Source organism: Macrotis lagotis, chromosome 8, assembly GCF_037893015.1.
Source record: "Macrotis lagotis isolate mMagLag1 chromosome 8, bilby.v1.9.chrom.fasta, whole genome shotgun sequence".
Lineage (NCBI taxonomy): Eukaryota > Metazoa > Chordata > Mammalia > Peramelemorphia > Peramelidae > Macrotis > Macrotis lagotis.
Window position 1 is genome coordinate 51,839,108 of NC_133665.1, and position 27,241 is coordinate 51,866,348.

A 27,241-nucleotide genomic window follows, 5' to 3' on the forward strand; every position below is an offset into this window, starting at 1 on the left:
AAATCTGTTCCACAATGTACTCTAAATGGATACATGATTTTAATATTAAAGATCATACTTTTAAAAAATTAAAAGAGAAGCAGGTCATATTCCTCTAACAGCTATATTACTAACCAAATGAGATAGAGTCAGTTGCAAAAAAAAAAAATGGATAACATTACATGAAACCCAAAAGCACAAACAGTTCTAATAAATCTAGAATAAGAAGAGAAGTGGCTGAATGGCAAAGAAATCTTTGCATCAGCTTTCTCAGATAAGGGTCTCTTACCAAATATATAGAAACAATTAACTTATGTGTTAATTATTGTACATATGCAAATTTATATGTAACATATAGTACATATACACAAGTGTGTGTTTCTTTCCAAAATCCATTCCTTAATAGGGAACTGAGGCAATTAGGTGGCATAGTTGATAGAGTAGTAGGCTTAGAGCCAGGAAGACCTGAATTCAAATCTAGCCTCAGCCACTGTGTGCATGTGTGTAATACTAGATAAATCTTCTGAAGGTCTCACTTTCTTAAATTGTAAAATGGAAATAATAGCAACCCTTTGTAGGGTTGCTGAGAGGGTCACATGAAATAACATTTGTTTTTTTTTTTGTTTGTTTGTTTTTTTCAAGGCAAATGGGGTTAAGTGGCTTGCCCGAGGCCACACAGCTAGGTAATTATTAAGTGTCTGAGACCGGATTTGAACCCAGGTACTCCTGACTCTAGGGCCAGTGCTTTATCCACTGCTCCACCTAGCCACCCCTGAAATAACATTTGTAAAGGTCTTTCCTCTCACAATAGATAAATGATCTAAGATAAAGAATTTCAAGTTATTACAGTCTCATGACCCAAATTACAAGATAATTGCAAATCAAAGAAGCCCTCAGGTTTTATACCCAGTAAATTGTCAAAGATGATGCCATATGAGAATAGTAAATGTTGGAGGGATTGAGGAAAGACAGGCACACTGGGGTTGTTGGTGGAACTATGAATCAATGTAACTATTTTGGAAAGCACAACATGCAAAAAACAAAAATAATTAAAACGTTCCTACTCTTTGATCCAGAGATTCCATTACTAGACTTATGTCCCTTGAAGGCCATTCATAAGAAAGAAGACCCCATGTACAACAAAATATTTATTGCAGCAGTTTTTATAATAGTAAAGAATTGGAAATAGTAGATGACCATAGTTTGGGGAAAGACTAAATACATTGTGATATATGAAAGAAATGACAAATATGATGAATATAGAAAAACATGGAAGTATCTACTTGAACTTATGCAGACTGCATTAAACAGAGCCAAAAAACACATACACACAATGACAGAAGCAATATAGTTTTAATTAATTAATTTATTCTTATTTTGTACAAATGTTTTTTTACATTACTAAAATATTCTTGTTTAAGAGTAAACATAGTACCCTCTCCTCCCAAGAAAATATAGACCTGCATAAGCGATAAAGTAAAGGGGAGAGAGAAAAAAATTAAAATAATAATAATAATAATTATTATTATTATTATTGTAGGTATGGCCAGGTGGCACAGTGGTTGGAGTACTGGCCCTAGAGCCAGGAGCACCCGAGCTGAAATCTGGCCCCAGACACCCAACAATCACCCAGCTGTGTGACCCTATACAAGCTACCCCAACCCCATTGCCCTACAAAAAAAAAAAGACCCAAAATAAAATAAAATAGTAATAATAATAGTAAGGGTGGCTGGATGGCAGACAGATCACTGGCCCTTGAGCCAGGAGTGCCCAGGTCCAAATCTGGCCTCAGAAACCCAACAATCACCCAGCTGTGCAACCCCAGGCAGGCCACCCAGTCCCATTTGCCCTGCACCCCCCAGAAAATAATAATAATAAAAAATGTGTTTCAGTCTATGTTCTACCACCACCAGCTTTGTCACGGGTAGATCACATTCTTTAGGATAAGTCCATCACAAAAATTACTTCCATATTTTTCCACAGTTGCCACTGCTGATCGCAACTCCTTCCATTCATACTTCTCTACTACTATAAACTATATTTTCTTTCTCCTTTCACTCTGTCTCTGCTGTAGGGTAGTTGAGTGGCACAGCAGATAGATCCCCAGCCCTGGGGCCAAGAGGCCCCCGAACCCATATACCACCCCTTACCCAGTATCCACCTGGCCCTATGGTCCTGGACAGGCCATCCAATCCCAGCCCCTTGCAAGAAGTGAAAAAGAAAATTATTATATCTGACCACTCTCCCCCCATGGTCCATCCTCTCCTCCATCACTCACATCCCCCCCTTCCCCTGTCCCCCTTCTCTCCTTCTTACTACAGATATCTATACCCTATTGAGTATATATATGCTGTTTCCTCTCCTAGCCACTTCTGATGAGAGTGAAGTTTCCCTCATTCCCCCTCGCCTTCCATATCATTGTAATATCTCATTGTAATAAAGAAAAATATTATTATATGAAATATCTTAGCCTATTCCCCCTCTCCTTTTTCTCCCATTACATTTCCCTTTTATCTATTGACTCCATTTTTATACTACAATATATCTTCAAATTCAGTTTTCTCCTGTGCTTCATCTATAAAAGTTCCCTCTACCTGCTCTATTAAATGAGAAGGTTCATATGAGTATTATCAGTATCATTTTTCTATACAGGAATACATGTAGTTCATCATTAAGTCCCTCATATTTTCCTCTACTCCTCCACTCTCTATGCTTCTCCTGAGTCCTGTATTTGAAGATCAAACCTTCTGTTCAGCTCTGGCCATTCCAGCAGGAACATTTGAAATTCCCCTGGTTCATTGAAAGTCTGTTTTTTTTTCCCCTGGAAGAGGACATTCTGTTTTGCTGGGTAGTTGATTCTCAGTTGCATTCTAAGCTCTTTTGCCTTTTGGAATATTATATTCCAAGCCCTATGAGATTTTAATGTAGTTGCTGCTAAGTCCTGTGTGATCCTGACTGTAGCTCCACGGTGTTTGAATGGTGTCCTTCTGCCTGCTTTGTAATATTTTCTCTTTGACTTGGGAGTTCTGAAACTTGGCTATAATATTCCTGGGGGGTGTTTTTTTGGGATTTCTTTCTGGGGGAGATCAGTGTATTCTCTCCATTTCTATGTTGCCCTCTGCTTCTAGAATATCAGGACAATTGTCCTGTAGGAATTCTTTGAAAATGATGTCAAGGCTCTTTTCCTGATCATGACTTTCAGGTATCCCAATAATCTTTAATTTATCTTTGCTGAATCTGTTTTCCATATCAGTTGTTTTTTCAGTGAGATGTTTCACATTTTCTTCTAATTTTTCATTCTTTTGCTTTTGAAGTATTGAGTCCTGATTTCTTGTAAAATCATCAATCTCCCACAGTTCTATTCTTTGTCTGAAGGATTTGTTTTCCTCAGAGAGCTTTCTTATCTCCTTTTCCATCTGGCCAATTCTGCTTTTTAAAGCATTCTTCTCCTCAATAACTTTTTGAACTGTTTTTAGCATACTATTTTCTTCAGCATTTTTTTTGGATCTCCTTGACTAAGCTGCTGACTTCATTTTCATGTTTTTCCTTCATCTCATTTCTTTTCCCAATTTTTCCTCTATCTCCCTCACTTGATTTTCTTTTTTTTTAGGTTTTTTTTTTTTACAAGGCAAATGGGATTAAGTGGCTTGCCCAAGGCCACACAGCTAGGTAAATTATTAAGTGTCTCAGATCGGATTTGAACCCAAGTACTCCTGACTCCAGGACAGGTGCTTTATCCACTGCGCCACCTAGCCGCCCCCCTCACTTGATTTTCAGAGTCTTTTTTGAACTCTCTCATGGCCTGAGCCCAATTTCTATTTTTCTTGGAGTCTTTAGATGCAGGAGCTTATACCTCCTCATCTTCAGATTGAGTGTTTTGATCTTTCTTGGGATCACAGGCAAAGTATTTCTCAACGGTGTTCCTGTTTTTTTCTCTGCTTACTCATTTTCCCAGCCTGAGCCTGGTTTTGGGGTTCTTCCTGAGCTTTTGGGACATCCCCACAAGGATCTCTGTGTGAGGCTCTGTCCTCCCTCCTGGTCTGTGAATGATCATAAGCGCCCTCCTCTGCCATGGGGCTGAGGTGGGGGTGGCCCTGCTGTTCTATGAGGGAGCCTAGACTGCAATTAGGATCTGAATGTGGTCAGAACCCCAGAGTCCTGTTCCAGGGTCAGAGGACAGAACATAGCAGTCTCTCTCTCCACTCCCTTCCCTAGGTTCAATGAGCTCATGCCCTGGGGGCTCCTGCTTACCAGCTCTGCCTGCTTCTGGTTCCTGAATCTGTGCTGCCCTGGCCAAGCTGCTCGCTGTTCCCCCAAGTTGTGCCTGGTACTCCCTGGGTTGTAGTTCAGGAAACTGCCCGTGCTGCTGTGAGCCGAGGCTCCCAGTACCCTGGGGCTGCCTCCGGGAGGCTGAAGTTCCTTCGCTCTGGGGGGCCACCCCTCCCATCCTGTGGAGCAGAGCCTTTCTGCTCTTTTCCAGGTTACCTTGGGTTGGAGAATTGCCTCACTGGATCCCTCTGTGGGTTCTGTCTCTCGAAAATGTAGTTAGAGTCCTCAGTTTTATAAGTTTTGCTCCAGAGCAACTGAGAGAATGTCCTTGCCTGTTGCCATCTTGGCTTGCCCCTCCCCGCAAAAGCAATGTAAATAGAAAAAACAACTACATAAAGTAAGTCAAAAGTGAATGTTGCAAAATTATAAAGGATAAGCTTGACTCCAAAGAGAGATGACAAGTTACTCCCACTCCACTCCCATGTAGAGGTAGGAAATTCACAAGTGTTAACATTCCACATATTTTCAGACTTTTTTGGATGTGTTGATCAACTATACTGATTGTTTTTCCTTTTTCTATTTCTTTTTGCTTGTTTATTTTGTTTTGTTCTGGAGGATGGGCTTCAGGTTAGAAAGATAGTTGGAAGAAATTATGGTTGATATAAAGAAAAACCCTCAAAATACCTCAACAAAAATGTATTTTTTTAAAAACAGAAAGGAAATAATTAATTCAGAAAACATCTTTGCACTAATTTTTTTCTGACAATATTTCTACATGCAAAATATATAGGAAACTTATTCAAATATATAAGGATAGCCGTTCTGCAGTAAATTGATGTGTAATTATATGAATAGGTAACTCTTGAGGAAGAAATGCAAGCTATCAGTAGCCGCACTGCTAATATGAGAAATGACAATTGAAACATCTTTGAGTCATTCCCTCATGCCTATCACTGTAATAAAGATGACATAATGAAAAATGTCAATGTTTGGAGGGGCTATGGAAGAATAGACACTATGATGTAGTCCAGCCATTCTGGTAAGAAATTTAGAACTTTACCTCTAAAGTCACTAATTTATGCCCATCCTTTAATCCAGTGCTACCATTGCTAAATATATGTAAAAGAAAGAGGAAAAGGACAAATTTGCTCAAGAGTTTTTATTGAAGTACTTCATTGTTGTAAGGGGGTGCTCATCAATTGGGGAATGGTTGAATAAATGATGGTATATGTATATAATGAAATATTTATATTTTGAATGAAATATTCAAAAGAAATGAATTCATAGAAACATGTAAAAGACTGTATGAATTAAAGCAGAGTGAACTGAGCAGAACCAGGAAAACAATTTAAACAACATTGTTAAAAACAATTTTAAAAGAATTTAGAACTTCAATCAATTCAATTACCAGTCATTATTTTAGAGGAAAGGGGATGAAGCTATGTTTTCATTGCCTGATAAATAAGAAAGAAATTCAACCTGTATCCAGATATATACTTTTGAATATGGCCATTATATGGATCTATTTTGTTTAACTATGATTATTTGTTAGAAGGGAAATTTTTTTTTAATTGATGGGTTTTTTTAATTGAGGGGGGGACTAGCTATTTGGATGCCAAGAAGAAAATTTTTTTCTTTAGTAAAAATAAGAAAAGGAGGGGCAGCTAGGTGGTGTAGTGGATAAAGTACTGGCCCTGGAGTCAGGAGTACCTGGGTTCAAATCTGGTTTCATACATTTAATAATTACCTAGCTGTGTGGCCTTGGGCAAGCCACTTAACCCCATTTGCCTTACAAAAAAAAAACAAGCTAAAAAAAGAATAAGAAAAGGATAGAGGTTTAAACAGACACACAGACAAGCAGAATATCTTTGAAATTAATGTACTGAATTTACTTTATGTTTTTAAAAGTACAATATATATATGTAGTAGATTTTCAATTTCACACCTAGTCTTCTTTCTGTTCTTTTAATTTTAAATATATATATCTGATGTTTGTCAAATACAAAGTAAAGGAGCTGCCCAGCAGCTGCTTCCAGAGTGCTCAGCCCACAGAAGGTAAGGGGTTGGGGGAGATTGTTGAGCCCTCTCTGCTATCCCTAGGACATGACTCTTGCTTTGTCCATCTTCAGACCCTGATTGCAGTCTGGGTCCCCTCACTGCAAGATAGCAGGTACTCTCCTCACTGAGGCTCCAGGACAGAAGGGTGTGCTTGGGGTCATCCACAGACCAGAGCACAGGCTAGGAAAGCAGTCAGAGCCTCTCATAAGACATTGAAGGAACTGAGGTCCTTGCAGAGGTGCCCCAATAATACTCAAAAGCTTGGGAAGTACCTCAGGACGCAGGCTGGGGAAATGAGTAAACAGCAACAACAACAAAAAGAACCTGACCATAGATAATTATTTTGGTCCCATGGAAGGTACCAAAACACACACTCAGAAGATGACAAAGTCTAATCTTCTGTATCCAAAGCCTCCAAGAAAAATAGGAGTGAGTCTCAGGCTATGGAAGAGCTCAAAAAAGATTTTGAATATCAAGTAAGGGAGGTAGAGGACAAATTGGGAAGAGAAATGAGAACAATGCCAGAAAAACATGAAAATCAAGTCAGGAGCTTGGTCAAGGAGATATTAAAAAATACTGAGGAAAATAACATATTAAAAACCCAGTTTAGGTCAAATGGAAAAAAGCAATCCAAAAAAGCTAATGAGGAGAATACCTTAAAAAGCAGAATTGACTGGATGGAAAAAGAGATAAGAAAGCTCTCTGAAGAAAACTCCTTCAAATATAGAATAGAGCTAAAGGAAGTTGATGACTTTGTAAGGAATCAAGAAAAATAATAAATTTTTAAAAATAATAAAAAAATAATACCAGAAGTGTGAAAAACTAAAAGAAAAACAATTGACCTGGAAAACAGATCCAGGAGAGACAATTTAAAAATTATTGGACTACTTGGAAGTCATGATCAGGAAAAGAGTCTTGACTACATTTTTAACAAATTTCTATAGGAAAATTTCCCTGATATCCTAGAAGCAGAGGGTAAAATAGAAATTGAGGAATCCACCAATCTCCTTCTGAAAAGATCTAAAAAAAATAACTCCCAGGAATATTATAGCCAAATTCCAGAACTCCCAAGTCAAAGAGAAAAACATTACAATCAGCCAGAAGGAAACAATTCAAATATTGCACAGGATTTAGCAGTGTCTACATTAAGGGCTCATTTGGCTTGGAACATAATATTCTAGAAGGCAAAAGAGCTAAACAGAAAGTTTGCTTTCTTAAGTCCAGGACTCAGGTGAAACATAGAGAAGGTGGACAAAAAAAGGACAAATTATGAGGGATTTAATGATATTGAACTGCACATATTCCTCTATGGGAAGACAATACTGATAACTCATATGAATCATCTCAATTAATAGAGTAGTTAGGAGAGAGCTGAATATGAAAGTATAATATAAAGATGGAGTCAATAGGTGAAAAAAAGAATGTACTGGGAGAAAGGGAAAGGAGAGGTAGAATGGACTAAGATATTTCATATATGAGTCAAGAAAAAAGCTTTTGCAATAGAAAGGAAGGGGAGGAAGGTGAGGGAGAATGAATGAGCCTTCATTCTCATCAGAAATGGCTCAGAGAGGAAACAACATGCCTACTTACTAGGAAATAGAAATCTCTTACCCTAAAGAAGAGGAAGGACATGGTAGAAAGGGGACGGGGGTGGGGGGTGGTAGGTGACAGAGAAGAGGGTAGTCAGATACAACACACTTTTCTTTGTTGTTTTTTTTTTGTAAGGTAGTGGGATTAGGTAGCCTGCCTGGAGCCACATGATTTGGGGGGTGTCTGGGGGGGGGGTGAGATTTGGGATGGGGTCCTCCTGGCTCCAGGGTTGGTGCTCTGTCTGCTGCCCCACTTGATTGCCCCATACCACACTTTTGAGGAGGGACAAAGTGAAAGGAGAAAGAGAAAATGGAATAAATGGGAGTGGAGAGGAATGGATGGAGGGAAATACAATCAGTAATAGCAACTATGGGATAAAAAATATGGAAGGAACTTCTCTGATGGACTTATGATAAAAAATGCACTCCATCACAAAGACGGAGCTGATGGTATCTGAACAGATAAGTACAATTTTTTTTCTCTTTCACTTTATTTTTCATGAGGTTTTTCTATTTTTTGTGGAGAGAGGAAGGATTATGTATACTTTTACAAGACTATTTTAGTGATATGTAAATAAGCAAACATTAAATTAAATTAAAAAATTAAAAAAATACAAGGTACAAATTAATTTTTAAAAATGATCCCTGATGTGGCGGCAAGGTGGCGCAGTAGATAGAGCACCGGCCCCAGAGTCAGGAGTACCTAGGTTCAAATCCAGCCTCAGACACTTAATAATTACCTAGCTATGTGGCTTTGGGCAAGCCACTTAATCCCATCGCCTTGCAAAAACCTAAAAAAAAAAAAATGATGTCTGAGGTTCAATTCAGTTCTTTTTAAAAAAAAATTATTTAAGGCAATGGGATTAAGTGAGTACTAAAGTCACATAGGCAATTATTGAGTGTCTGAGACTGGATTTGAACTCAGGCCCTCCTACTCTAGGGCCTGTGCTCTATCCGCTGTACCACCTAGCTGCTTCCAGTTCTTTTTTAAAAAAGCAAGAGGGTATCGTGGGTAGTAGTAGCTTTAGCAACACATATACTAAAATTTGAATGAAACAGAAATTAGCATGGACCCTACATAAGGATGTTGTACAAATTTGTGAAACATTCCTTTTATTTTTTCCCCCTTAAATGGAGATGTGAGATAGAGAAGAGGAAGGAGAAAAGGTAAGTTTACTTAAATGTGACATGGTATTTGATTAGGTTAGGCTTAGAAATCAGCATATCCTTCCTGTAAGCCATCTGAGCTTCCCAGGGAGCCATAGTTCTCAGGAGGTCCTGGGTTACTACATAGAGCTTCAAATACATTTCCTGACAGAACCACTAGATTCCAGTTTGTGTTTGTACCATGTGAGAATTGTTGGCAAGACTAAAAATGTGGGTTCTCTGATCTATGGGCGGAGCTGAGTAGATTTATATGGGTTTTTTTTTGTTTTTTGCAAGGCAATGGGGTTAAGTGCCTTGCTCAAGGTCACAAAGCTAGGTAATTAAGTGTGAATCTGGATTTGAATTCAGGTCCTCCTGACTCCAGGATTGGTTCTCTATCCATTGCACCACCTAGCTGCCGCAACTTAATTTCTTTGAAATTGTTTCTTTCCCTCCTTAAAATTGTTTTCCTTCATAAGACACAAGCCAGGGCTCTGTCTCTAAAAAGGTCATGTTAAAAAAGTTATTTCTTGAAATAAGAGCATGGGAAATCTATATGGTATCAATATGAAGAGTGTGAAAAAATTGGTGAATGATTGTTGATTTTTCCACCCTTAAAGCAAAGGGGTGATAACTATTTGGAAAACTTGTATTTTTTCCCAAACTAGCCCATGTCAATTTCAGAATGATTTACAAAACACAGAGGTTAAAAGCTCCATGGATATTTTTTAATGTGGCTTTTTTAGGCTATAAAAGAATCAGAATATATTTTAGGTTCTTCATTTATTGATACTGGTATCCCTGAAGAAAATCATTTAACCTCTCTGGATCTCAATTTCTTCCCTGGCAAAATAAAAGGGTCAAGTTAGATTGACTTCTAAGGACCCTTCTTATTCTGTCATTTTGTTATAGCTTAACATACTATATTCTGAAATCTCTTCTCACTTTGACAATTCTGTGTTCTGAAGTTTTCCTCAGCTCCAGCATTCTGTGTTCTAAGGTTTCTTCCTTTCTAGTTCCAGCATTTTAAGAAATCTTGGGATTCCTGATAACTTATTTCTCCACATGAGATATATCTGTGGCTTAACTCATTTGTTTTCTTGTTTTCTTTTGGGGACTGCTCATTTGAAATCCAGGCTGCTCTGCTGATGCCCCCAGAGCAGGAAGAGACTGCTTTCAGTATTTAAAGAGTTTTGTTTTTATTTCCTTTTTCAAACCAGCTTTGTAAAACAATTCTGCGGAAAAAACGACGATTATCAGAGTCCCAGGCCACCCAGAGTCAGCCCAAGTTGGAGTCCTTGGGGGATCACCCACTTGCCTTACCCCAGAGTCCTGCTCCAGAGTACAGTATCTATTTCTCTCATCAGAAAAGCAACAGTTCCCGGCTGGGACCTGAGTTTTTTGACCAGCCTGCAATCACCCTGGCCCGGGCCTTTCTTGGACAGGTAATTTGTCTCCAGCTCCTTATCTTTAGGACAAACCTAGAATTTGAGAGATTCATTCAGGTTTTCATTCAGCATTCATAGTTTGTTAAGATTCTACTATGTGCACTATGCTAGTTTCTGAAGGAGATACTAAGTTTAGATAAGATATATCTGGCCTCTCATAGATCTTATAATTTAGAAAGGGGATTATACATGTGTACACAGATAAATATAATAGAGTAAAATGTGAAATGTGCATGAAAGGAATATAAATTTCTATCATATCAGTCAAAGAAAGGATTGCTGCCAGCTGGGAAAATTAAGGAGTGCTTCATGAAGAAGGTGACCTTTGATCTGGGCCTTGCAGTATGAATAAAATGTTAACAGGTAGATTTGGGCGATAGGGTGAAATACTTCTGATAGAGGGAACAACATAAACAAAGGTGCAGTGGTGAAAAAACATAGGATGCAGTAGGAGGTTGAAAAGGGCAAATGGACTAGAACATCAGTTGTACAAATAGGGATTACGATGAGATAAGGTTGGTGTCATATTATGGAGGTCTTTAGAATTAAAGTATCATAAATTTAAAGCTATAAAGGACCTAAGAGACCATTTAGTTCAATTCTTTTATTTCACAAATAAAGAAACTGAAGTCCTGGAAGATTAAGTAAATAAATTGTCCAAGGTCATGCAGGTAGTGTGAATGTGCTATAAACAATTTAGACTTTATTCAATAGGCAATAGAGTGCCACATCAATAAATAGTGAACTATTATCATCTAAGGCTAATGGAAGGGAGTGCCTGAGTATCAGGTGATTCCCCCCAAAATAGTGATTCAAATGTAAAATTATTAAACCATAAGATGTTAGTGGTAGAAAGAACTACAAAGCTTATCTAGTTGAAACTCTTTTTTACTAATGAAGAAATAGAAGCCAAAGAAACTACTTGCTCAAAACCTATGATCATTAGGTAACTGAGTAAAGACTTGACCACAGTCTGCTTGAATAGGTCCAATCTGGTGTCTGATATAGCCTTCATGCTGATAAGATAAGCAGAAGATATAGGAATATATTGGGTCCTAGTATTGAAATTTACTAGACATATAATCTCATTTCATTGCCTCCCTCTTTTGTAAAACAAAGGAGCTAGATGGGGAGACCAGAATGTGTTTGTATATAGAAGAGGAGTCAATAGAAGAAGAGAAAAATATGAATAATGGAGCAAGGTTTTAGGAGCAGGCAGGAATGAAAGGGTTACACTAATTGAGAATTTAGCATTGTCATGGTGGAGATTATCCTCTGAGATTGGAGCAAAACTGGAGGGCTGCTTATCCTTTGAGATTAGAACAGTGGAGGAGGGTCATTTTATCATCTGAGTTTGGAACAATGGAGGAAGGCCATTTTATCTTGTGAGATTGGAGCTATGGGGGCGGTTCATTTTATCAAGAGATTGGAGCAGTGGGGAAAGACTGCCTTATCCTCTGAGATTGGAGCAATGGGGGAGGGCTGCCTTTTCCTCTTGAGATTGGTGCAGTAGACAGGGCTAAGGATGTTTTTGGAATTAGAGTTTTGTGAGGTTGTAAGAATGGCAGAAGAAAGAAATGAAGACATTCAATCTATTTTAATGAAATAGGAGGGAATGCCATCTGTTTAAGAGGGGATAATTGGGGTAGAGCTGATAACTTGAGGGAAAGCAAGTTTGCTTTATAGAGTATGATAGAGAATTACTTAGAAATGAGTAAAAGAATTGTTGTGAAGCAGAGAAAACCAATTTGAGATTATATCATAGGGATTTGTAGTGAACTCATTCAATACTGTATCACAACATAATATCATGACTACCTCTAGCAGTGGCTTGGAGGAGTTTGAGAATCATAATAAGGGTAAAGAACCAACTGGGATTAGTGAGAGACAATGGGAGATTTCACTCTAGTCCTGTGATCCTGTGACAAGAGATTCTGGGTAGAAAGTAATTTCAGTGTTGGAAATCTTGTGGCCCTGGGATCTAAGGTGTGACAGCTCCTGCTGATAGGTATGGTATAGATGAAGAGGCTGGGAATTGATCCAGTTAGTAAATTAAGATTCCATGGTGATAATAGGGTCATCACCATTACCAAATTATCAAGGATAAGGTCAGGAGTTGGGATAGAAAGGAAGATCATGAACCAGGCAATGATGTCCTTGAAGAAGGACCTAGAGTCAGTAGCTGTATTTGGATAGGATATTATAATTGATTGCTGTGAACTTCAGAGGCAAAGGGGTTGTTGAGTGATGTGACAAAGGGAAAGTCTGAAACTGGCAGAACACAAAAGCATGAACCAAAGGAAGGAAAGATCATTTCTAAGTGGGGAGAGGGGGCAAGACAAAAGGAGAGTTTGTAGAGGAGATGGCAATGGAGTTGGACCTTAAAGAATGGACAGGATTTTGACAAATGGAAATAAAACAGGGAGTGTCCTCTGTAACTGTGTCAGCAAAGTTTGCTGCCCAGAATAAGAAATTGAGGAATATCTATGAATGATGATGAATGATTCACCATAGTTAGTTCAGCCCTAAATGGAGGCCATCACAGGAAGCTCCAGTAGGAAGCTGATATAAGACTCCTAAGTGATCTTGGGGTCTAGTGTTCTCTTTACTGTGAACCAAGCACACTTCTCTTATTACTAATGCAAAACTTTACCATGATTTTGGGCCTGTGATATATCTAGGTAGCAAGTAGAAAGAAAACTGAGTCTAGAGTCAGGAAGACCTGTATTGAAATCTGCTCTAGAACCAGATTTGTGTGATTCTGGGCAAGTTACTCAACCTGTTTGCCTCAGTATCTTCATCTATAAAATATTATTATTAACTGTACCTAACTCCCAGGGTAGTTGTTATAAATAATTGGTATTTAATAAAAGTTTCTATTTCTCCTCTCCTCTCTCTTTTCTTCCCCCTCCTTTCCTTTTCTGTTGCTTAAGGAATGGTTGGTGATGCTACAAGTTCAGTATGAACCACCATTGTGACATGGCAGCAAAAACCATCATTCAACCTTAGACTGCTTTAAGAAAGGGATGGTGTCCAGAATAATGGAGGCAATAGTGTCATTTTATATATACCTTGTCTAAACTGGTCAGACACTTTTATGTTCTGTATTAGATGCAGTTTTTTTTTTGGGGGGGGGGTTTACAAGGCAAATGGGGTTTAAGTGGCTTGCCCAAGACCACAGCTAGGTGGATGCAGTTTTTTTTAGGTTTTTGTTTTTTTTGCAAGGCAATGGGGTTAAGTGGCTTGCCCAAGGCCACACAGCTAGGTAATTATTAAGTGTCTGAGCCCGGATTTTAACTCCTGACTCCAGGGCCAGTGCTTTATCTACTGTGCCACCTAACCACCCCCTAGACGCAGTTTTAAAAGGGCAGGGACATCCTGGATCAGATTCAAAGGAGAACAAGTGGTCTTGAATCTGTACTGTGGGAGAACTGATTGAAGCAACTAGGTATGAAAAGAGAAAGCTTGGGAGCCCTTTGAATTTTGACCTCAGTGCATTTGGAAGGCATTTGTTCTGCTTGGTCCCAGACAGCACAACTTGGAGCAATGAGTAGAATTGTATGGAGGAAGATTTCAACTGAGTGTCAAGAAAAACTTCTTCATGATTCCTGCTACCCTACTGTGGCCTGGGCTGCTTTGGAAGGGCATCCCCTCACCATCTGGATGACCACTAGTTGAGGATGTTGTAGAAGATATCCCCATTAAGGTCTGGTTTGGACAAGATGACCTGCAAGGGTTCTTCCAGTCTGTGCTTCCTTGGTTATAGTTCTTTTTACTTATTTAGACAAGTTTCTTCATGCAAGATATTACCAGAAAGTTTGTCGCCATTCTCTAATTCTTTACAGAGAATGAAATGTGACTTTCAAGTGTCTTTGTATGAACAGCCATCTCTAGGTTTTTAAGGTTGACACTCCTCCTTTTAGGTATGTGTTAACTGGGGTCTCAGAACACTGATCACTAGCACTTAATAAGTACCTCCCACTAATAATGTCTCTGGAATTAGTTCAGGAGTCCCAAAATGGAAAACAATGAAGTCCTGCCTTTAATGAGTTTTAATTTTACTATTAGGGATCTGACTTGCATGCTGATAAGTATGATACCAAGTGGGGTGTAGAGTGCAAGGTAAGAAGGGAGAACAGTTCAGGCATGAGACCAGCCATTGCAAAGGCATAGGACACGTCATGGGTAAGGGTAAGTCCACCTTGATTTACTGTCCTTCGAGTATGTGGTGTAGTAGGTAGATTGCAGGACTTGGAACCTGGAAGATTAAGTTTGAATAGTTGTGTGTCCCTGGGCAAGTCATTTAACCTCTCTGACTGAGTTTCTTTATCTGTAAAATGGGGGCAATGATAGCACCTCCCTCACAGGATGGGCAGTGAAGTGGTGCAGGGGATAGAGTGCTGGGTCTGGAGTCAGGAAGATGCATCTTCCTGAGTTCAAATCTGACTTCAGACATGTACAAATTGTGATTCTGGGAAGTCATTTCATTATATTTGCCTCAGTTTCCTCATCTGTAAAACAGGATGGAGAAGGAAATGGCAAACCACTCTAGTATCTGCCAGGAAAACCCCAAAGGAATCAGGAAGAATCAGAAATTGACTGAACCACAACCATAACCTCACAGGGTTGTGGTGAGGATTGAGTGAAGGAACATTATGTAAAGTGCTTTGCCAGCCTCTAAAGCGTTATGTAAATTCTCCTCAGTCATTAATGGATGAAATGGAGAGGAGGTCCTAGGCAGTAAAGGGCTTTCAAAATTGCATAGATCTTTTATTTGTTCCTAAAGGTCGGTAGAGTTTATTGAGTGGGGGAATGTCATGGTTAGACCTGCATCTTGGGAAAATCACTTGAGCTGGACTTGAAGGAAGAGGATTTCAGTAGGCAGGAGCATGTAGACATGGAGTTGGTCTGTGCCAATGCTTGGAAACAAAAAACAGGATAGGAAAAAGATTATTTAGTCATCTAGTTTATCAGGATTATTGTAAAGTGCATGGAGAAATGTGAAATAAAATGTAAAGTAGAGCCAGATTGTAGAGGACCTGAAATACTAGGTGAGAGAATTTGTATTTTTTCCTCAAGGAAACAAGGAGCAGTGAAGTCAGATCTGGGCATAAGAAAATTGTTTTGGTAGTTGTATATCAGATAATGTGGAGAGAGAGAAGAGACTTGTAGCAAAGAAAGGACTTAGCCTTCCCCTTCTGACCAGGGAGCCTGATGCTGGCCTAGGTTTTACTCCTGACTCTGCCAATGACTTACTAGATGACATTGGATAAGATGGTCTGGAAGGGTTCTATCTCTGAAGGTCAGGAATTTTTAAATTTTTTTTACCCAAGTCTTGGTTTTATGGTCATTTGGAAACTTGATGGTTCCCCTTTCTGGAAACACATTAATAGAGCAGAATTGCACTTGAAGAGCCTAAATTAAGTCACAGATACCTTTGGCCTTATGAAGCCTGAATAACTCATGGCTCTGAAAAATAGCCTTCTTGGAAAGTGAGGAGTCTGGGGATAGGGTGAGGAAACACCTCCTGAGGGTCTTTCATCTGGTTCAATCTCCTGCAGGACCCACATTTTTGGGAAAAACATTTGGGTGAAGCTGTAGCCCCAAAGTTAAGTAAGAGGACACTACAGACCATCCTAGAGATTCCCCTGGGTTCCTTTCCTAGCTACTTGACTGAAGGAGGTTAAGACATGGAATTTTAGAAGAGCTACACATTTGAGCCCCCTCATTCAGAGAATATCTGGGAAACAAGGACTGATGGGAACCCTCAGGCAGGGAGTATGAAGGTAGGGCACTACACAGCCCCAGAAAAGACACCAAGTTCTGGGATGTAGTAATAACAATTTCATTTAAGGTAATATCTCAATTGGCCATTCAGGCTTTACAATGACCTTATGTGGTTGAGGACAATCACCTCTGCTATAAGGAATGCCTAGCCCTTTTCAGGGCTGCTCATCCACCTTTGCTGTCCACCTGGTAGCCAGCTCTTACCTTTGGCTCCAAGAAGCTGCAGCAGCCACACCATGTCAAACCATTCTGATAGACGGGGCTAAATCAGGCTGAGGGTAACTGACAGGCCACAAATCTATTGATGACTTTAAGAGGGTATATCCCTAAAGCATGTGAAAACTTTCCTTAGTGGAATAGGTGAATGAGTCTGTTCAACAGACATGAAGGTGGCTGAAGTGGATGCTGTGCAGAATTTAATCTCAGACGATGTTAAGGTCATCCACTAGATCCTAGACATTACCTGTCATCCTAACTTTTGTTTTGCCATTGGGCTGCAATGTTTCTGAGAGAGTAAGACTAAAGACTGCAACTCTGCTTCATTTAAATCCAATTCATGCATGAATCAGGATATTGCCCTGTAATGTCACTGGGACCTCTTCAAAAACAAAACACAAACAACAAACAACAATGATAGTGATATCACCATTTTAAAGATGAGGAAACTGAGATTCAGAAAGTGGAGTGACTTGTTAAAGATAACCGGCAAGATATGGAATCAGAGAAACCTGAGACTTCTAATTTTTACTTTCTGGTTAACTTTATTCTGTTTTTCTTCCCAGCTTTGAGATTAGTTACTCTAGTTATATAGGAGAGACTGTTGCCAATGATTCCGCTTTTCCTTCCTCTTGAGTGGTTTTTGCCTTTGTGAACTTGTGTGTCTTCTCCTTCACCTTTTGTACTTTTCCCCTGCTCACCCAGCCCTGGTGTTACCTTGAGGAATAGGCCTGAGTCATTTGAACTGTCTAAATATTTAATGGAGAAACCCAGAGGCTCGAAACTACCTCTGAGAAATAGGAAAAAGGCTTAAAGCCTTACAATGAGGCATAGAATAGATTTGAGGACCACTTTAGTAGCAACAGTTGGAATTGGAGGAACTCACCCTTAGTGACAACACTATGGGGTGCTTTTGGAGTAGAGCTAAATTTGGGAACTCTTGAGTCCAGAGCAACTGAAATAGGTGTCTGTGTCTGAGGTTTTGTCTCTGGTTATTGTACCTTTGAGAGGAACATGCTAACAAAAATACACTGATGAGAGAGGAGAGAGAGAGAGAGAGAGAGAGAGAGTGTGTGTGTGTGTCTGTGTGTCTGTGTGTACCTATATGAGAACACCTCATGCTGACAGTAGCTTTTATGCCAATTTGAAGTTCCTGAGGTGAGTGCTTTTGGAGGGGAAACAAAGCAGCTGTTGAGTCAAGCATACTAAGTGTCTCTGAGAAGTGCCAAACTCTGAGGTCTCCAGGAGAAACCACAGTGGGAGCCAAATGTCTTTGCCTGAATGGACAATACTTTCTAGCAGATAAATCCCATGGACTAGGCAGTCTCATAAGAGCCATGTGGTGACCAGAAAATGGAAGAGTTAGAGGAGCCGAGTTCAGGACCTTGCTCTTTTATCCTCATCACAATTCTTTGCAAGTAGTAATCACTGGATAAATGAATGATGGAATAAATTACTGTTATCATTTTGGCTGAATATAAGGAAACACTGCTAGTGAGTTCTCCCTCATTTAAGGTCTTTACACAAACTGTGGATAAATAACCATAAGGGATTTTGTAAAGGAAGTTTATGATTTGGCTTTGGAAATATTTTCCCTTGGAGATGTATGAAATAAGGATAACGGTGCTTTCCCTATCTCCTTCTTACTTTGTTATGAGGAGAGCACTTTGGGAGCTCTAAGGTGTGTTATAGACATGAGCTGTTGTTGCCTCATGACTCTGGCCCTCAGACAGTACCAGCTTGGAGAAGTTAGTGTTGTACTGGACCAGTTTTCCTAGTATGCATCATCATCTAATGATACTGCCAGATGAAGACCTGTGCAGCTGTTGGGAATGTGGAACTCTAAGATGGACTTCCTGGAATTTCACTTTAGGGGATTTTCTTTTTCTTCTGGCAATTTCAATTTTGTTACATAAAAAGACCTTCTCTGCTGTTTTCAAGGGGCTTGTTAGTGCTGGATTCTGGCTGAATGTGTTCAGTGACACTCAGAGAGAGGAGGAGAGGCACACCCAGGCCTGGCTCTCAGACTGACTGAGCTCCTCAGGGAGGAGAGATCACATGATTGAGAAGAGGAAGGGCAGAGGAATGGGCAGCATGAAGATGCCTATTTGACAGCTTTTCCTGCTAGCTTGGTCATGGAGGCTGGGGTATGTGGGGGTGGGGAGCTTCCTCAAGTCAGAATTCTGGAAACAAGGGAATTCTGTGAGAAGAGCTCATGGCTGTTATTCCTATTGCTGTTCTCATTATTGCTAAACCAGGTTTCTGGCAACAGCCTCCTGCCCACCCCTCCCCTTCAAGCCCTTTCAGTTCCCTCTTCCAATCCATTCAGCACACCTCCCCTCCCAATAATAATAACAGCTCCCATTTCTTTAGTTTGCCACATGCTTTTCTCACAACAGCTGTGGGAAGTTCGTGGTCTGCACTTACCATACTGGTCCACAGTATGCCACAGTGGGTAAAGGGCTAAGCCAAAAAACCTCTATGGTCCCTTCGAAATTTCTAGTTTTCAAAAGGAAAAATGAAACTTCTGCTCCATATTATATAGAATTGTTAGGAGGAGAGTGCTTCATAAACCTGAAAGAGCTCTATAAAGAAGCAATCCTTTTACTCCTTCCTAATTAATTCCTCTTTCCAGTAGTATCAAAATTAAATAGAAACAAGTCCACTAAGCCCTAAATAAGGATTCCTGCCAGCAACATATTGATTTAGAAAACCACATATTAACATTATTAGTAACTTATTGTACTTTTATTTATTTTGTTAAATATTTCTCAGTTACATTTTAATCTGGGTCAAACAGTTTTCAGGATTGATTTTTACTAGAGGCTGAAGTCAGTGTTGGCATCTCTGCTCCTGTATACTCTTCTCTCCTCAAGACTCCCACATCTCTTCCCCTTTCACCTTTAATGCTGAGGACTTTGCGTAAAAAATAGAGACCTTTCACCCTGAATGAACTTCCTCACTTTCCCTACTTTACATCGAAAAATTCCTCGATGTCATCCCTCAATCTCTTCTACTTTACTCCAGTTTTTGATAAAGAGGTGACCTTTTTTTTCCTTGCTAAGACCAGTCCCTTCAGTTTCTTCAGAAAAATGCTTCTGCAATCATCTCATCTTGTTTTTGTTTCATGTTTTTCCCTTGCTACCTCCAAATACATGCAAGTCTCCTTTATCCTTAAGTATCTTCACTAGACTTTCTTATAATTTGACTTCTTCCTTACCCAGCCAGAAAAGCTGTCAGTGAAGGCCTTTCTCTGCCCTAGGACCTTAAAATAAAGTGGAAAGAGCCTTAGAGTCAGCCCTGAGTTTGAGTCCTACTCTACTACTAACTAGCTAGCAGTGACCTTGGGCAGTCTGACTCACTCCTTGTTCCTCCTTGACCCTCATTTTCCCCAGTTGCCCCAGATGGGGGAAGGGAAGGTGTTTTCTTCTGACTAGATGCCATAGCTGCTAAAGAAAAGCTGTAGGATTTCTTTGGGGAGTCCTTGGAAACTATTGATTCCCCTTGCTTATGGGGAGATTCACAGTGTTTCTCACAAATGGACAGTGTTTGATTCTAAGTGGATTTTTGCATCTAGTCCTAAGACATAAGAGGCCTGTTCTGAAAGCCCCCTCACTGACTTTGATTGTGCTTGTCTCAGACCACAATGAACAGTCTCTGTTGGTCTCTGTTTTTCTTTGGCCAGAAACTTCTCAGACTTTTCTGAATGATAATCCCAATTCATTGAATGCATTTTTATTCCAGCAGCTTGGCCTTCCCCCTCCCCCAGTGCATTTCTGATGCTAATGATATTATAATGGTTCTCCCCTAGGTGCTTCCTCAGTCAGACTGGGCCCCTTTCCAGGGCCTTCAGCCAGAATGGTCTTTAAGTCCTGGTAGCTGCCCATGTCTTCCCTGCTTAGTAGAGAAGCTGACTGATTGCCCAATGGTCTGTTGTTCCAAGTTCCCTGACTATATTATCCTGACCCATCCCCCAGCATTGCTCCTAAGTGGAAAGAGAGCCTAATTGTGTTTTCGGGTCACTTTGATCGGCCTGGGAGTGTGTTCTGTTGACTAAGCTATTTTTGGTCTCTCTGTTGTGAATAATGACCATTTTCCACCTGCAGGAAGGGTGTTTTATTTACAAATGAACAATTCTTCCCAGTCTCTGGGGAGAGAGCCCCCTTCATATTTGCCCGGCTCTTAGCAGGAAGCCACTTGGCAAGTTGGGGTTCCTAGAAACTAGTACTCAGACAGCTAGGGATGCTTTCCCTTTGCAGAGGGGAGTGTGGAGGCAGCTGCCAACCCTTTTTTTGTGAATTCAGTACATTTGTCCCATTCTGAATGAGCGGGAGAGCTTGCAAGGCTTGGGCATTTCTTTTAGAAACTTGGAGCAAAAGCCAGTGCTGAAAGGGCTGTCAAGACTCTCCATTCTTCTTTCCTGGGCCCCTCCTCCTCTCCCCTTCACTCCCCCCATTCTGATTCTGTTCACCATTACTTTAACTTCCTTTGAGAAGTAATCTTGAGTAATCTTCATGGAAGTGAATAGAACCCAGCATGCTATCTTTTTCTTTTAAAAAAATCATATTTGGGGGCAGCTAGGTGGCGTAGTGGATAAAGCACCAGCCTTGGAGTCAGTAGTACCTGGGTTCAAATAGGGTCTCAGACACTTAATAATTACCTAGCTGTGTGGCCTTGGGCAAGCCACTTAACCCCATTTGCCTTGCAAAAACCTAAAAAAAAAAAACACTCACAAAAAATCATATTTGGTTTTTAAAAAGGAAGAAGTCAGTAAACACTTAAGCACCTACTATACACTAGCCATTAGGGATCATGTATATTTGACCTTTTAAAAAATTCTTCTTGATGCCTTTATCCCACATTTTTCCCATCTTCAGCTCAATCCCTTCCTTCTCTTGAAGAAAAATTGTTTAGCAAAACTGATGTAGCCACTGAGTATGACAGAATATGGATCCAGCTCTTAAAAATCCCAAGTCTTTCTATCAAAAAGAGGGAGGTTGTTGTATCATCTGTCCTCTGGAACCAAAATTGGTCATTGCTCTTAATCTGACTTTAGCTTTCTTTAGGTATTGTTTTTATTTTTATTATTGTAGGCATTTTACATGCCTTAACCCTCCCCCCAAGTTGGCTTTCTTCACCCTACCTCAATTCATTTAAGCCATGCTATGTCTCTGATGTATGTTGGCCTAGCCCCCTTATGGTACCACTCTCTTTTCCTGTAACTTTCCAGACCAAAATATTCCTTCCCTGGTCACCACACCCCTCTCTATCTATATATGTTGTCTCCTACTTGGTCATTGTTTGGGCCTTGATTGGCCCAGAGTGAATGTAAATAGCAATTTGTTTCTGTTGTGACCAAAAATCCTAAGGGTTTTTCCCTCCCAGATAGATTTTTTTTTTTTTTGACTAGTGAAAGAGGCCATTCTTTACCTCATTTATTTCTTAACTTGCCTTAATCATTGAATGAGCATTGCTTCAGTCAAACTGAGACCTATTGAAGACTAAAAAGACCCAGGTGGCCACTACATCCAAGGTCATCTCTAGTCATCCTGATCCATCTCTAGCCTCTGGACTCAGATGGCTCCAGATGAGAAAGTGAGGCTGGTGACTGTACGGCACCCCCTCACTCAAATCCAATTCACATGCTTGTCATGGCAGCACTTGTTGTCTTGGTCCTGGGGAACTGTTGCCACTGGTTGCTTGGGTTCAGTTCTGCCTGTGACAAATCACCACCCAGACCCAGGAATGCAGGCTTTGGAAAGAAGGTAGATTTATTAAAAGAAGTTACAACATATAAGAAAATGATAGAAAAGTTAAGAAGAGTTTCAAGAGAAGACCATATGGGTTGCTGATTGAACTGATCAAGCCAGCTGACCAGGGTTCAGCAGGAGTCTGGAAGATAAAAGAGTGGAGCCACTTCCTCCTCCTTAAATTCTCCCTCACTGTCCATGGGAGGGGTGGTGAGCTGGGAGTGACTCAAGTCCAACATTAGAGATTTTGCCTTTTGGGGAGGGGTCTCTTTTGGGTGGTCTTGGACATGCTTCCAGGGCTTTCACTCCCTGACTGGCCCACCAGAAGACAAAGCAATCCAAATCAGATTAAAGGTCAGGCCCTCAGGTGTGTCCTGAATTAGATGAAAAAGGAAGAAGAAAGATTCCCTTAATAATGCAAACAAAGATTTACAAAGTTTGTCTCCAACTGATCTCAATACTTCCTATGCCCATGTTTCTCTGCTTCAGCACTAAGGACAAACAACAAATTCCTCTATTAAAATGTAAGTTTCTTAACAAAAAAAAAAAAATATAAATTTCTTGAGAGGAAGGGCAGTCTTCATTTGAGTTTTTGAAACCTAAGCACTTAACAAATGCTTTTTTTTTTATTCTTTCATTCATTCATTTATGTACTGTTTGTTCAGCCAGGTCTTGATCCACTTTTCAATTTTTTGCTACTACAGAATGTATTGTCTGTCATTTATTCATTCTTTCTAATGAATTTATTAATAACCAACTATGTACAGAGACATTGGAGAGACCAAAAGTTTCTATTGAACACAGATGAAACTTCTAGCCTTATGGGGGATAAGACACTAGTGCAGATAACTATAAGACACTGTATTAAATGTATTTGAGGATACAAGACTAAGTATTGTATGTAGTTTGAGGGAGAAGATCATTATTATTTGAAAGGATCAGGAACTTCATGTAAACAATGGTATTTGAGTTGAGCTTTAAAAAATGGGTAAGAATTTTGTAGGTGAAGTAGGGGATTGAGGACATTTCCAGAATATAAAATATTGTAAGCAAAGGTATAGCAAAGGGAAGGTGCAAGGTATGTTTGAAGGACTGTGCAATCATATGATAATAGAATCAAAGTATAATACATTTAGAACTGGAAGGAACCTTAATGTTCAGATAATCTAACCTCTAGGGCAGCTGGGTTGGCACAGTAGATAGAATGCTGGGTGGGGAGTCCGGAAGACTCATTTTCCTGAGGTCAAAACTGGCTTCAGACACTTACTATAGTTGTGTGACCCTGGACAAGACACTTAACTCTTTTTACCTCAGTTTGCTTATCTGTAAAATGAGTTGGAGAAGGAAATGGCAAACCACTCTGGATCTCTACTAAGGAAACCCCCAAATTGGTGTCATGGAGAGCTGGACAAAACTGAAACAACAGTAGCAAAGTCCTACCCTCTCATCCAACAGAGAGGAGAATGGAGGCCCAGAGAGGTTAAGTGATTGTGCCCATGGTTCCATAACTAGGAATAAAACACAGGTCTCCTGACTTTAAGTCACTTTCTACTGTACCATGTTGTATTCTTATTTAGCTGGTGCTTAGATTACAAGTAGGGAAACAATAGGCTCTAAAAATTGATTGGTATCAGTTTGCAGAGAGCCTTGAAGGCCAGATTAAGGAATATGAGTTTTGTTCTCTAGGCAACAGAGGATTGCTCACAGGCAGTGAATCAGAGGCCAGAGCTAAAGAGATTGGAGAGAGCCTCAGGCACACTAGTTCACAGGGACGAAAAATCTGGTGATTCCAGGGCTTTGCTCAACATCTGACCAAAGAAATCCATATAATTTTCTTAGTTGTCGCAGTGCTTGGTTTTGGAGGTAGAAGTCCTGGCCTGGAAAGGCTGCTTTCTCCCTGTTTCCCTCCATCTCCAACTTGTGTCTGAGAAGAGGAAATGGAAGTAACTCCTGGGTGGAAGCCAGTGACACCAGGGCAGGCAGAAGTCCTTTCTGAACCAAGCATAACATGGAGCTCAAGATCATACCAAGTAGCCCAGGATATCTCAGAAAAATTCCCCTTCAGCTCATGTCTGGTTAGTCACTTTCCCTGCTGCTTTTGAGGAGGTGCCTCTGCTGTTCTTCAGCACCTCTTTCTTGATTGTGTGAATCTGCAGAGTGTGATGTGGCAGCCAGAAAAGCTAATTAAAAGGGATATCACATACAGAATACAGAAAAGGATAATCCTGCTGTCTGCCCTGGTCAGGACACATCTGGAGTGCTCTGGACCTGGCATTATAGGAAGGATATTTGGAAACTGAAATGCATCTAAGGAAGGATGTCCATTATGGTGAGAGGATTTGATCTACTTGTCTGAGGCCAAGCAGAATGAATCTGGCTCTTTTATAGGACAGCTCTACAAATATTTTTCTTCTTTAGGCTAAATATTATACTTCCTTCAACTCATTTCCAGGTTCCATGATATTAAGGTCCTTCACCATGTTGGCACCATCCCATGGATGTTCTCTAGCTTATCAATATTATTCTAAAATGTGATCACCAGTAATGATAATAATGCTGCAAATGGAGTCTGACCAGCGTGCCATGCATATTTCCTCTCATTATATGAGAGACTTACTCATCCATAATTATATAACTAGTAAGTCTCAAAGGTAGTATTTGAACCCTACACCAAATTCATTGTTCTTTGCTTTCTCCACTCTGCTTACAGGTCAGTACTGTATGGTGCCTCTTAGAAGATCACATTAGCCTTTGTGGGTGCCATTTTGTACTCTTGATTCATATTTAGCTTTCAGACCCGAGACTTTTGACCTTGATTTTTTTTTGCTATACCATTGTTGATCGATGGACATCAGCATCCACGACTTTTCCCTCATATTAATTGAGATGAGTTCTAATTCATTTACTCAAATTCTTTTTTTTTTTTAGGTTTTTTCTAGGCAATGGGGTTAAGTGGCTTGCCCAAGGCCACACAGCTAGGTAATTATTAAGTGTCTGAGGCCTCATTTGCACTCAGGTACTCCTGACTCCAGGGCCGATTCTCTATCAACTGTACCACCTAGCCACCCTACTCAAATTCTTATATGTGTTTTAGCAACAGAAGTTGGCTTCGAAATGGAATGAAACAACAGCTTTGTTCCTAGATTAGCAGAACAGAACTTGCTTTGTAATTTGTAATTTGTTTTTTCTGCCTCCTTCAAAATATAGCCTATGCATTTGACCAGCATTAATTAGTACAGTGTCAAAAGGCCCCAGGTTTGGACCTGGGTTCACATCCTAACTGGGTGTGTTGCTTCTTATTTGTCATCCTTGAGCTAGGTATTCCCCTTCTCTGGGAGTAAGTTTTCTTTTTTTGTAAAATTAAATGGATGGACTTTATATTTAAACTTCAAGTTCCTCCTAGGTTGAAATTATAATCCTGGAACCTTAGTCAGAAATGGCAGCTGACCTCAAATGACTGTTCTTTTGGTCACTGGGGATTCCACTACTGTTTTCTTCCTAGAAGTTGTGATCACAAATGACTCTTGGAATGCAGCTGTGACCTGTCAGGGCTCTGGTAAGTCAATTAGGAGCCTAGAATGACCCTAGCTCTGGCTTTAGCACACAGTCATCTGAACACAATTAAGTGCAATCCTTTTGTATGGTCATCCCAAACCACTTGGATTTAGTTTAGTTTAGTTTTATAATGGAAAGGCCAGAATGAGTCTAATTAAGTAGATAGGAAGACTTGAGCCACGTGTCAGTATGAAGACATTAAAAACTGAAGCAAAAATCATCTGGAAAAGAGTTCAATTAGCTCCTCAGAAAGTTTGTTTTATTTGTGGGATATGTTGAATTATTCTCCCTGGTGTATACTACCCCTGCTCGGAAGCCACCTCCCACATTTGGAGGGGTTATTACTTCCCTATCCCACTTCTGTCTGCATAGCCTCCCTTAAGTGCTCTGCTGACATTAACCCAAATAACTTTTTTTCTCTTTGGGCTGATCTTTGGGACTTAGCCAGGCCCTGGAACTTTATTTCCTTGATGGAGGAACTGAACAGATAAGAACTTCATTCTTGGTCATGCCTTTCTCTTTTGTGTTTGGCTTTTATTGGGAAATGATCAAAGGTTCAAAAATGATATTGAGCTGATGATGAGGATGTGTTCTTATCCTCTGACTCATTCAGTCTGGGGGAGGAAGCAGAGTCAGGAAGGAGATTCATGTGATTTTGGAGGGATTAATGACTATTGGAGAGTGCTTATACTAGAGGGCTGGAACTTACGTCTCCTAATTCTAAGGCTCTTTTAAAAAATTTTTTAGTTATTAAAGGCAGTGGGATTTGAGTGACTTGCCCAAGGTCATACAGTTAGGCAACTATTAAGTATTTGAGGCTGGGTTTGAACTCAGGCCCTCCTGCCTCCAGGGTCAGTGCTCTGTCCACTGTGCTACCTAGCTTCCCCACTCTAAGGCTCTGACATGATGCCCCTGGCAGTGGTATATCAGAAGCAATGGAAGAAGGCCTAGTAGGCCTCAGTGATGCAGAGCTTGCTCTATTGTCAACAACAACTTAATAACTTGATCCTTTTCTTTCCTGTCTTCCTAAGTTTTATTCATTCATCCAAGAACTCTGCAACTTTCTTTTTAGATTCTGGTTCGGAGACTACCTGATGGCACCAAAGTTCGAGGCCGAGTGGTGGAAACAGAGGCATACTTGGGATCTGAGGATGAGGCAGCACATTCAAAGGGGGGGAGGCAGACGCCTAGAAACAAAGGCATGTTCATGAAGCCAGGGACCCTGTATGTGTACATCATTTATGGGATGTACTTCTGCATGAATGTCTCTAGCCAAGGTGAGTGAGGTCATGAATGGTGGGGCTAAACAGGGGCTCAACCCTTAGACCCATTCCTCTCCTTTTTTCCCAAGAGAGGAGATTCCTCTCTTTGAGAGTTTCCAAAGGAGAGAACTTCTCTAAATCGAGCTCCTTTCCTCAACCAGCACTTCCCATTTTCTTCCTTT

At 40.2% G+C, this 27,241-nt stretch overlaps 1 protein-coding gene and 1 pseudogene across 3 annotated transcripts in view; both read left to right on the forward strand.

Annotated features, from left to right (window-relative positions):
• The window catches only part of MPG (N-methylpurine DNA glycosylase), a 76,027-nt gene that overhangs the window by 21,962 nt on the left and 26,824 nt on the right, over window positions 1-27,241 (forward strand). For all 3 annotated transcript variants that reach the window (XM_074196981.1, XM_074196982.1, XM_074196980.1), the window contains 2 exons: window positions 10,262-10,486; window positions 26,870-27,074. In XM_074196981.1, coding sequence (XP_074053082.1) covers window positions 10,262-10,486; window positions 26,870-27,074 — 430 coding nt within the window. The remainder of the gene's footprint in view (window positions 1-10,261; window positions 10,487-26,869; window positions 27,075-27,241) is intronic.
• On the forward strand, window positions 8,914-9,014 carry LOC141496777 (U6 spliceosomal RNA; annotated as a pseudogene).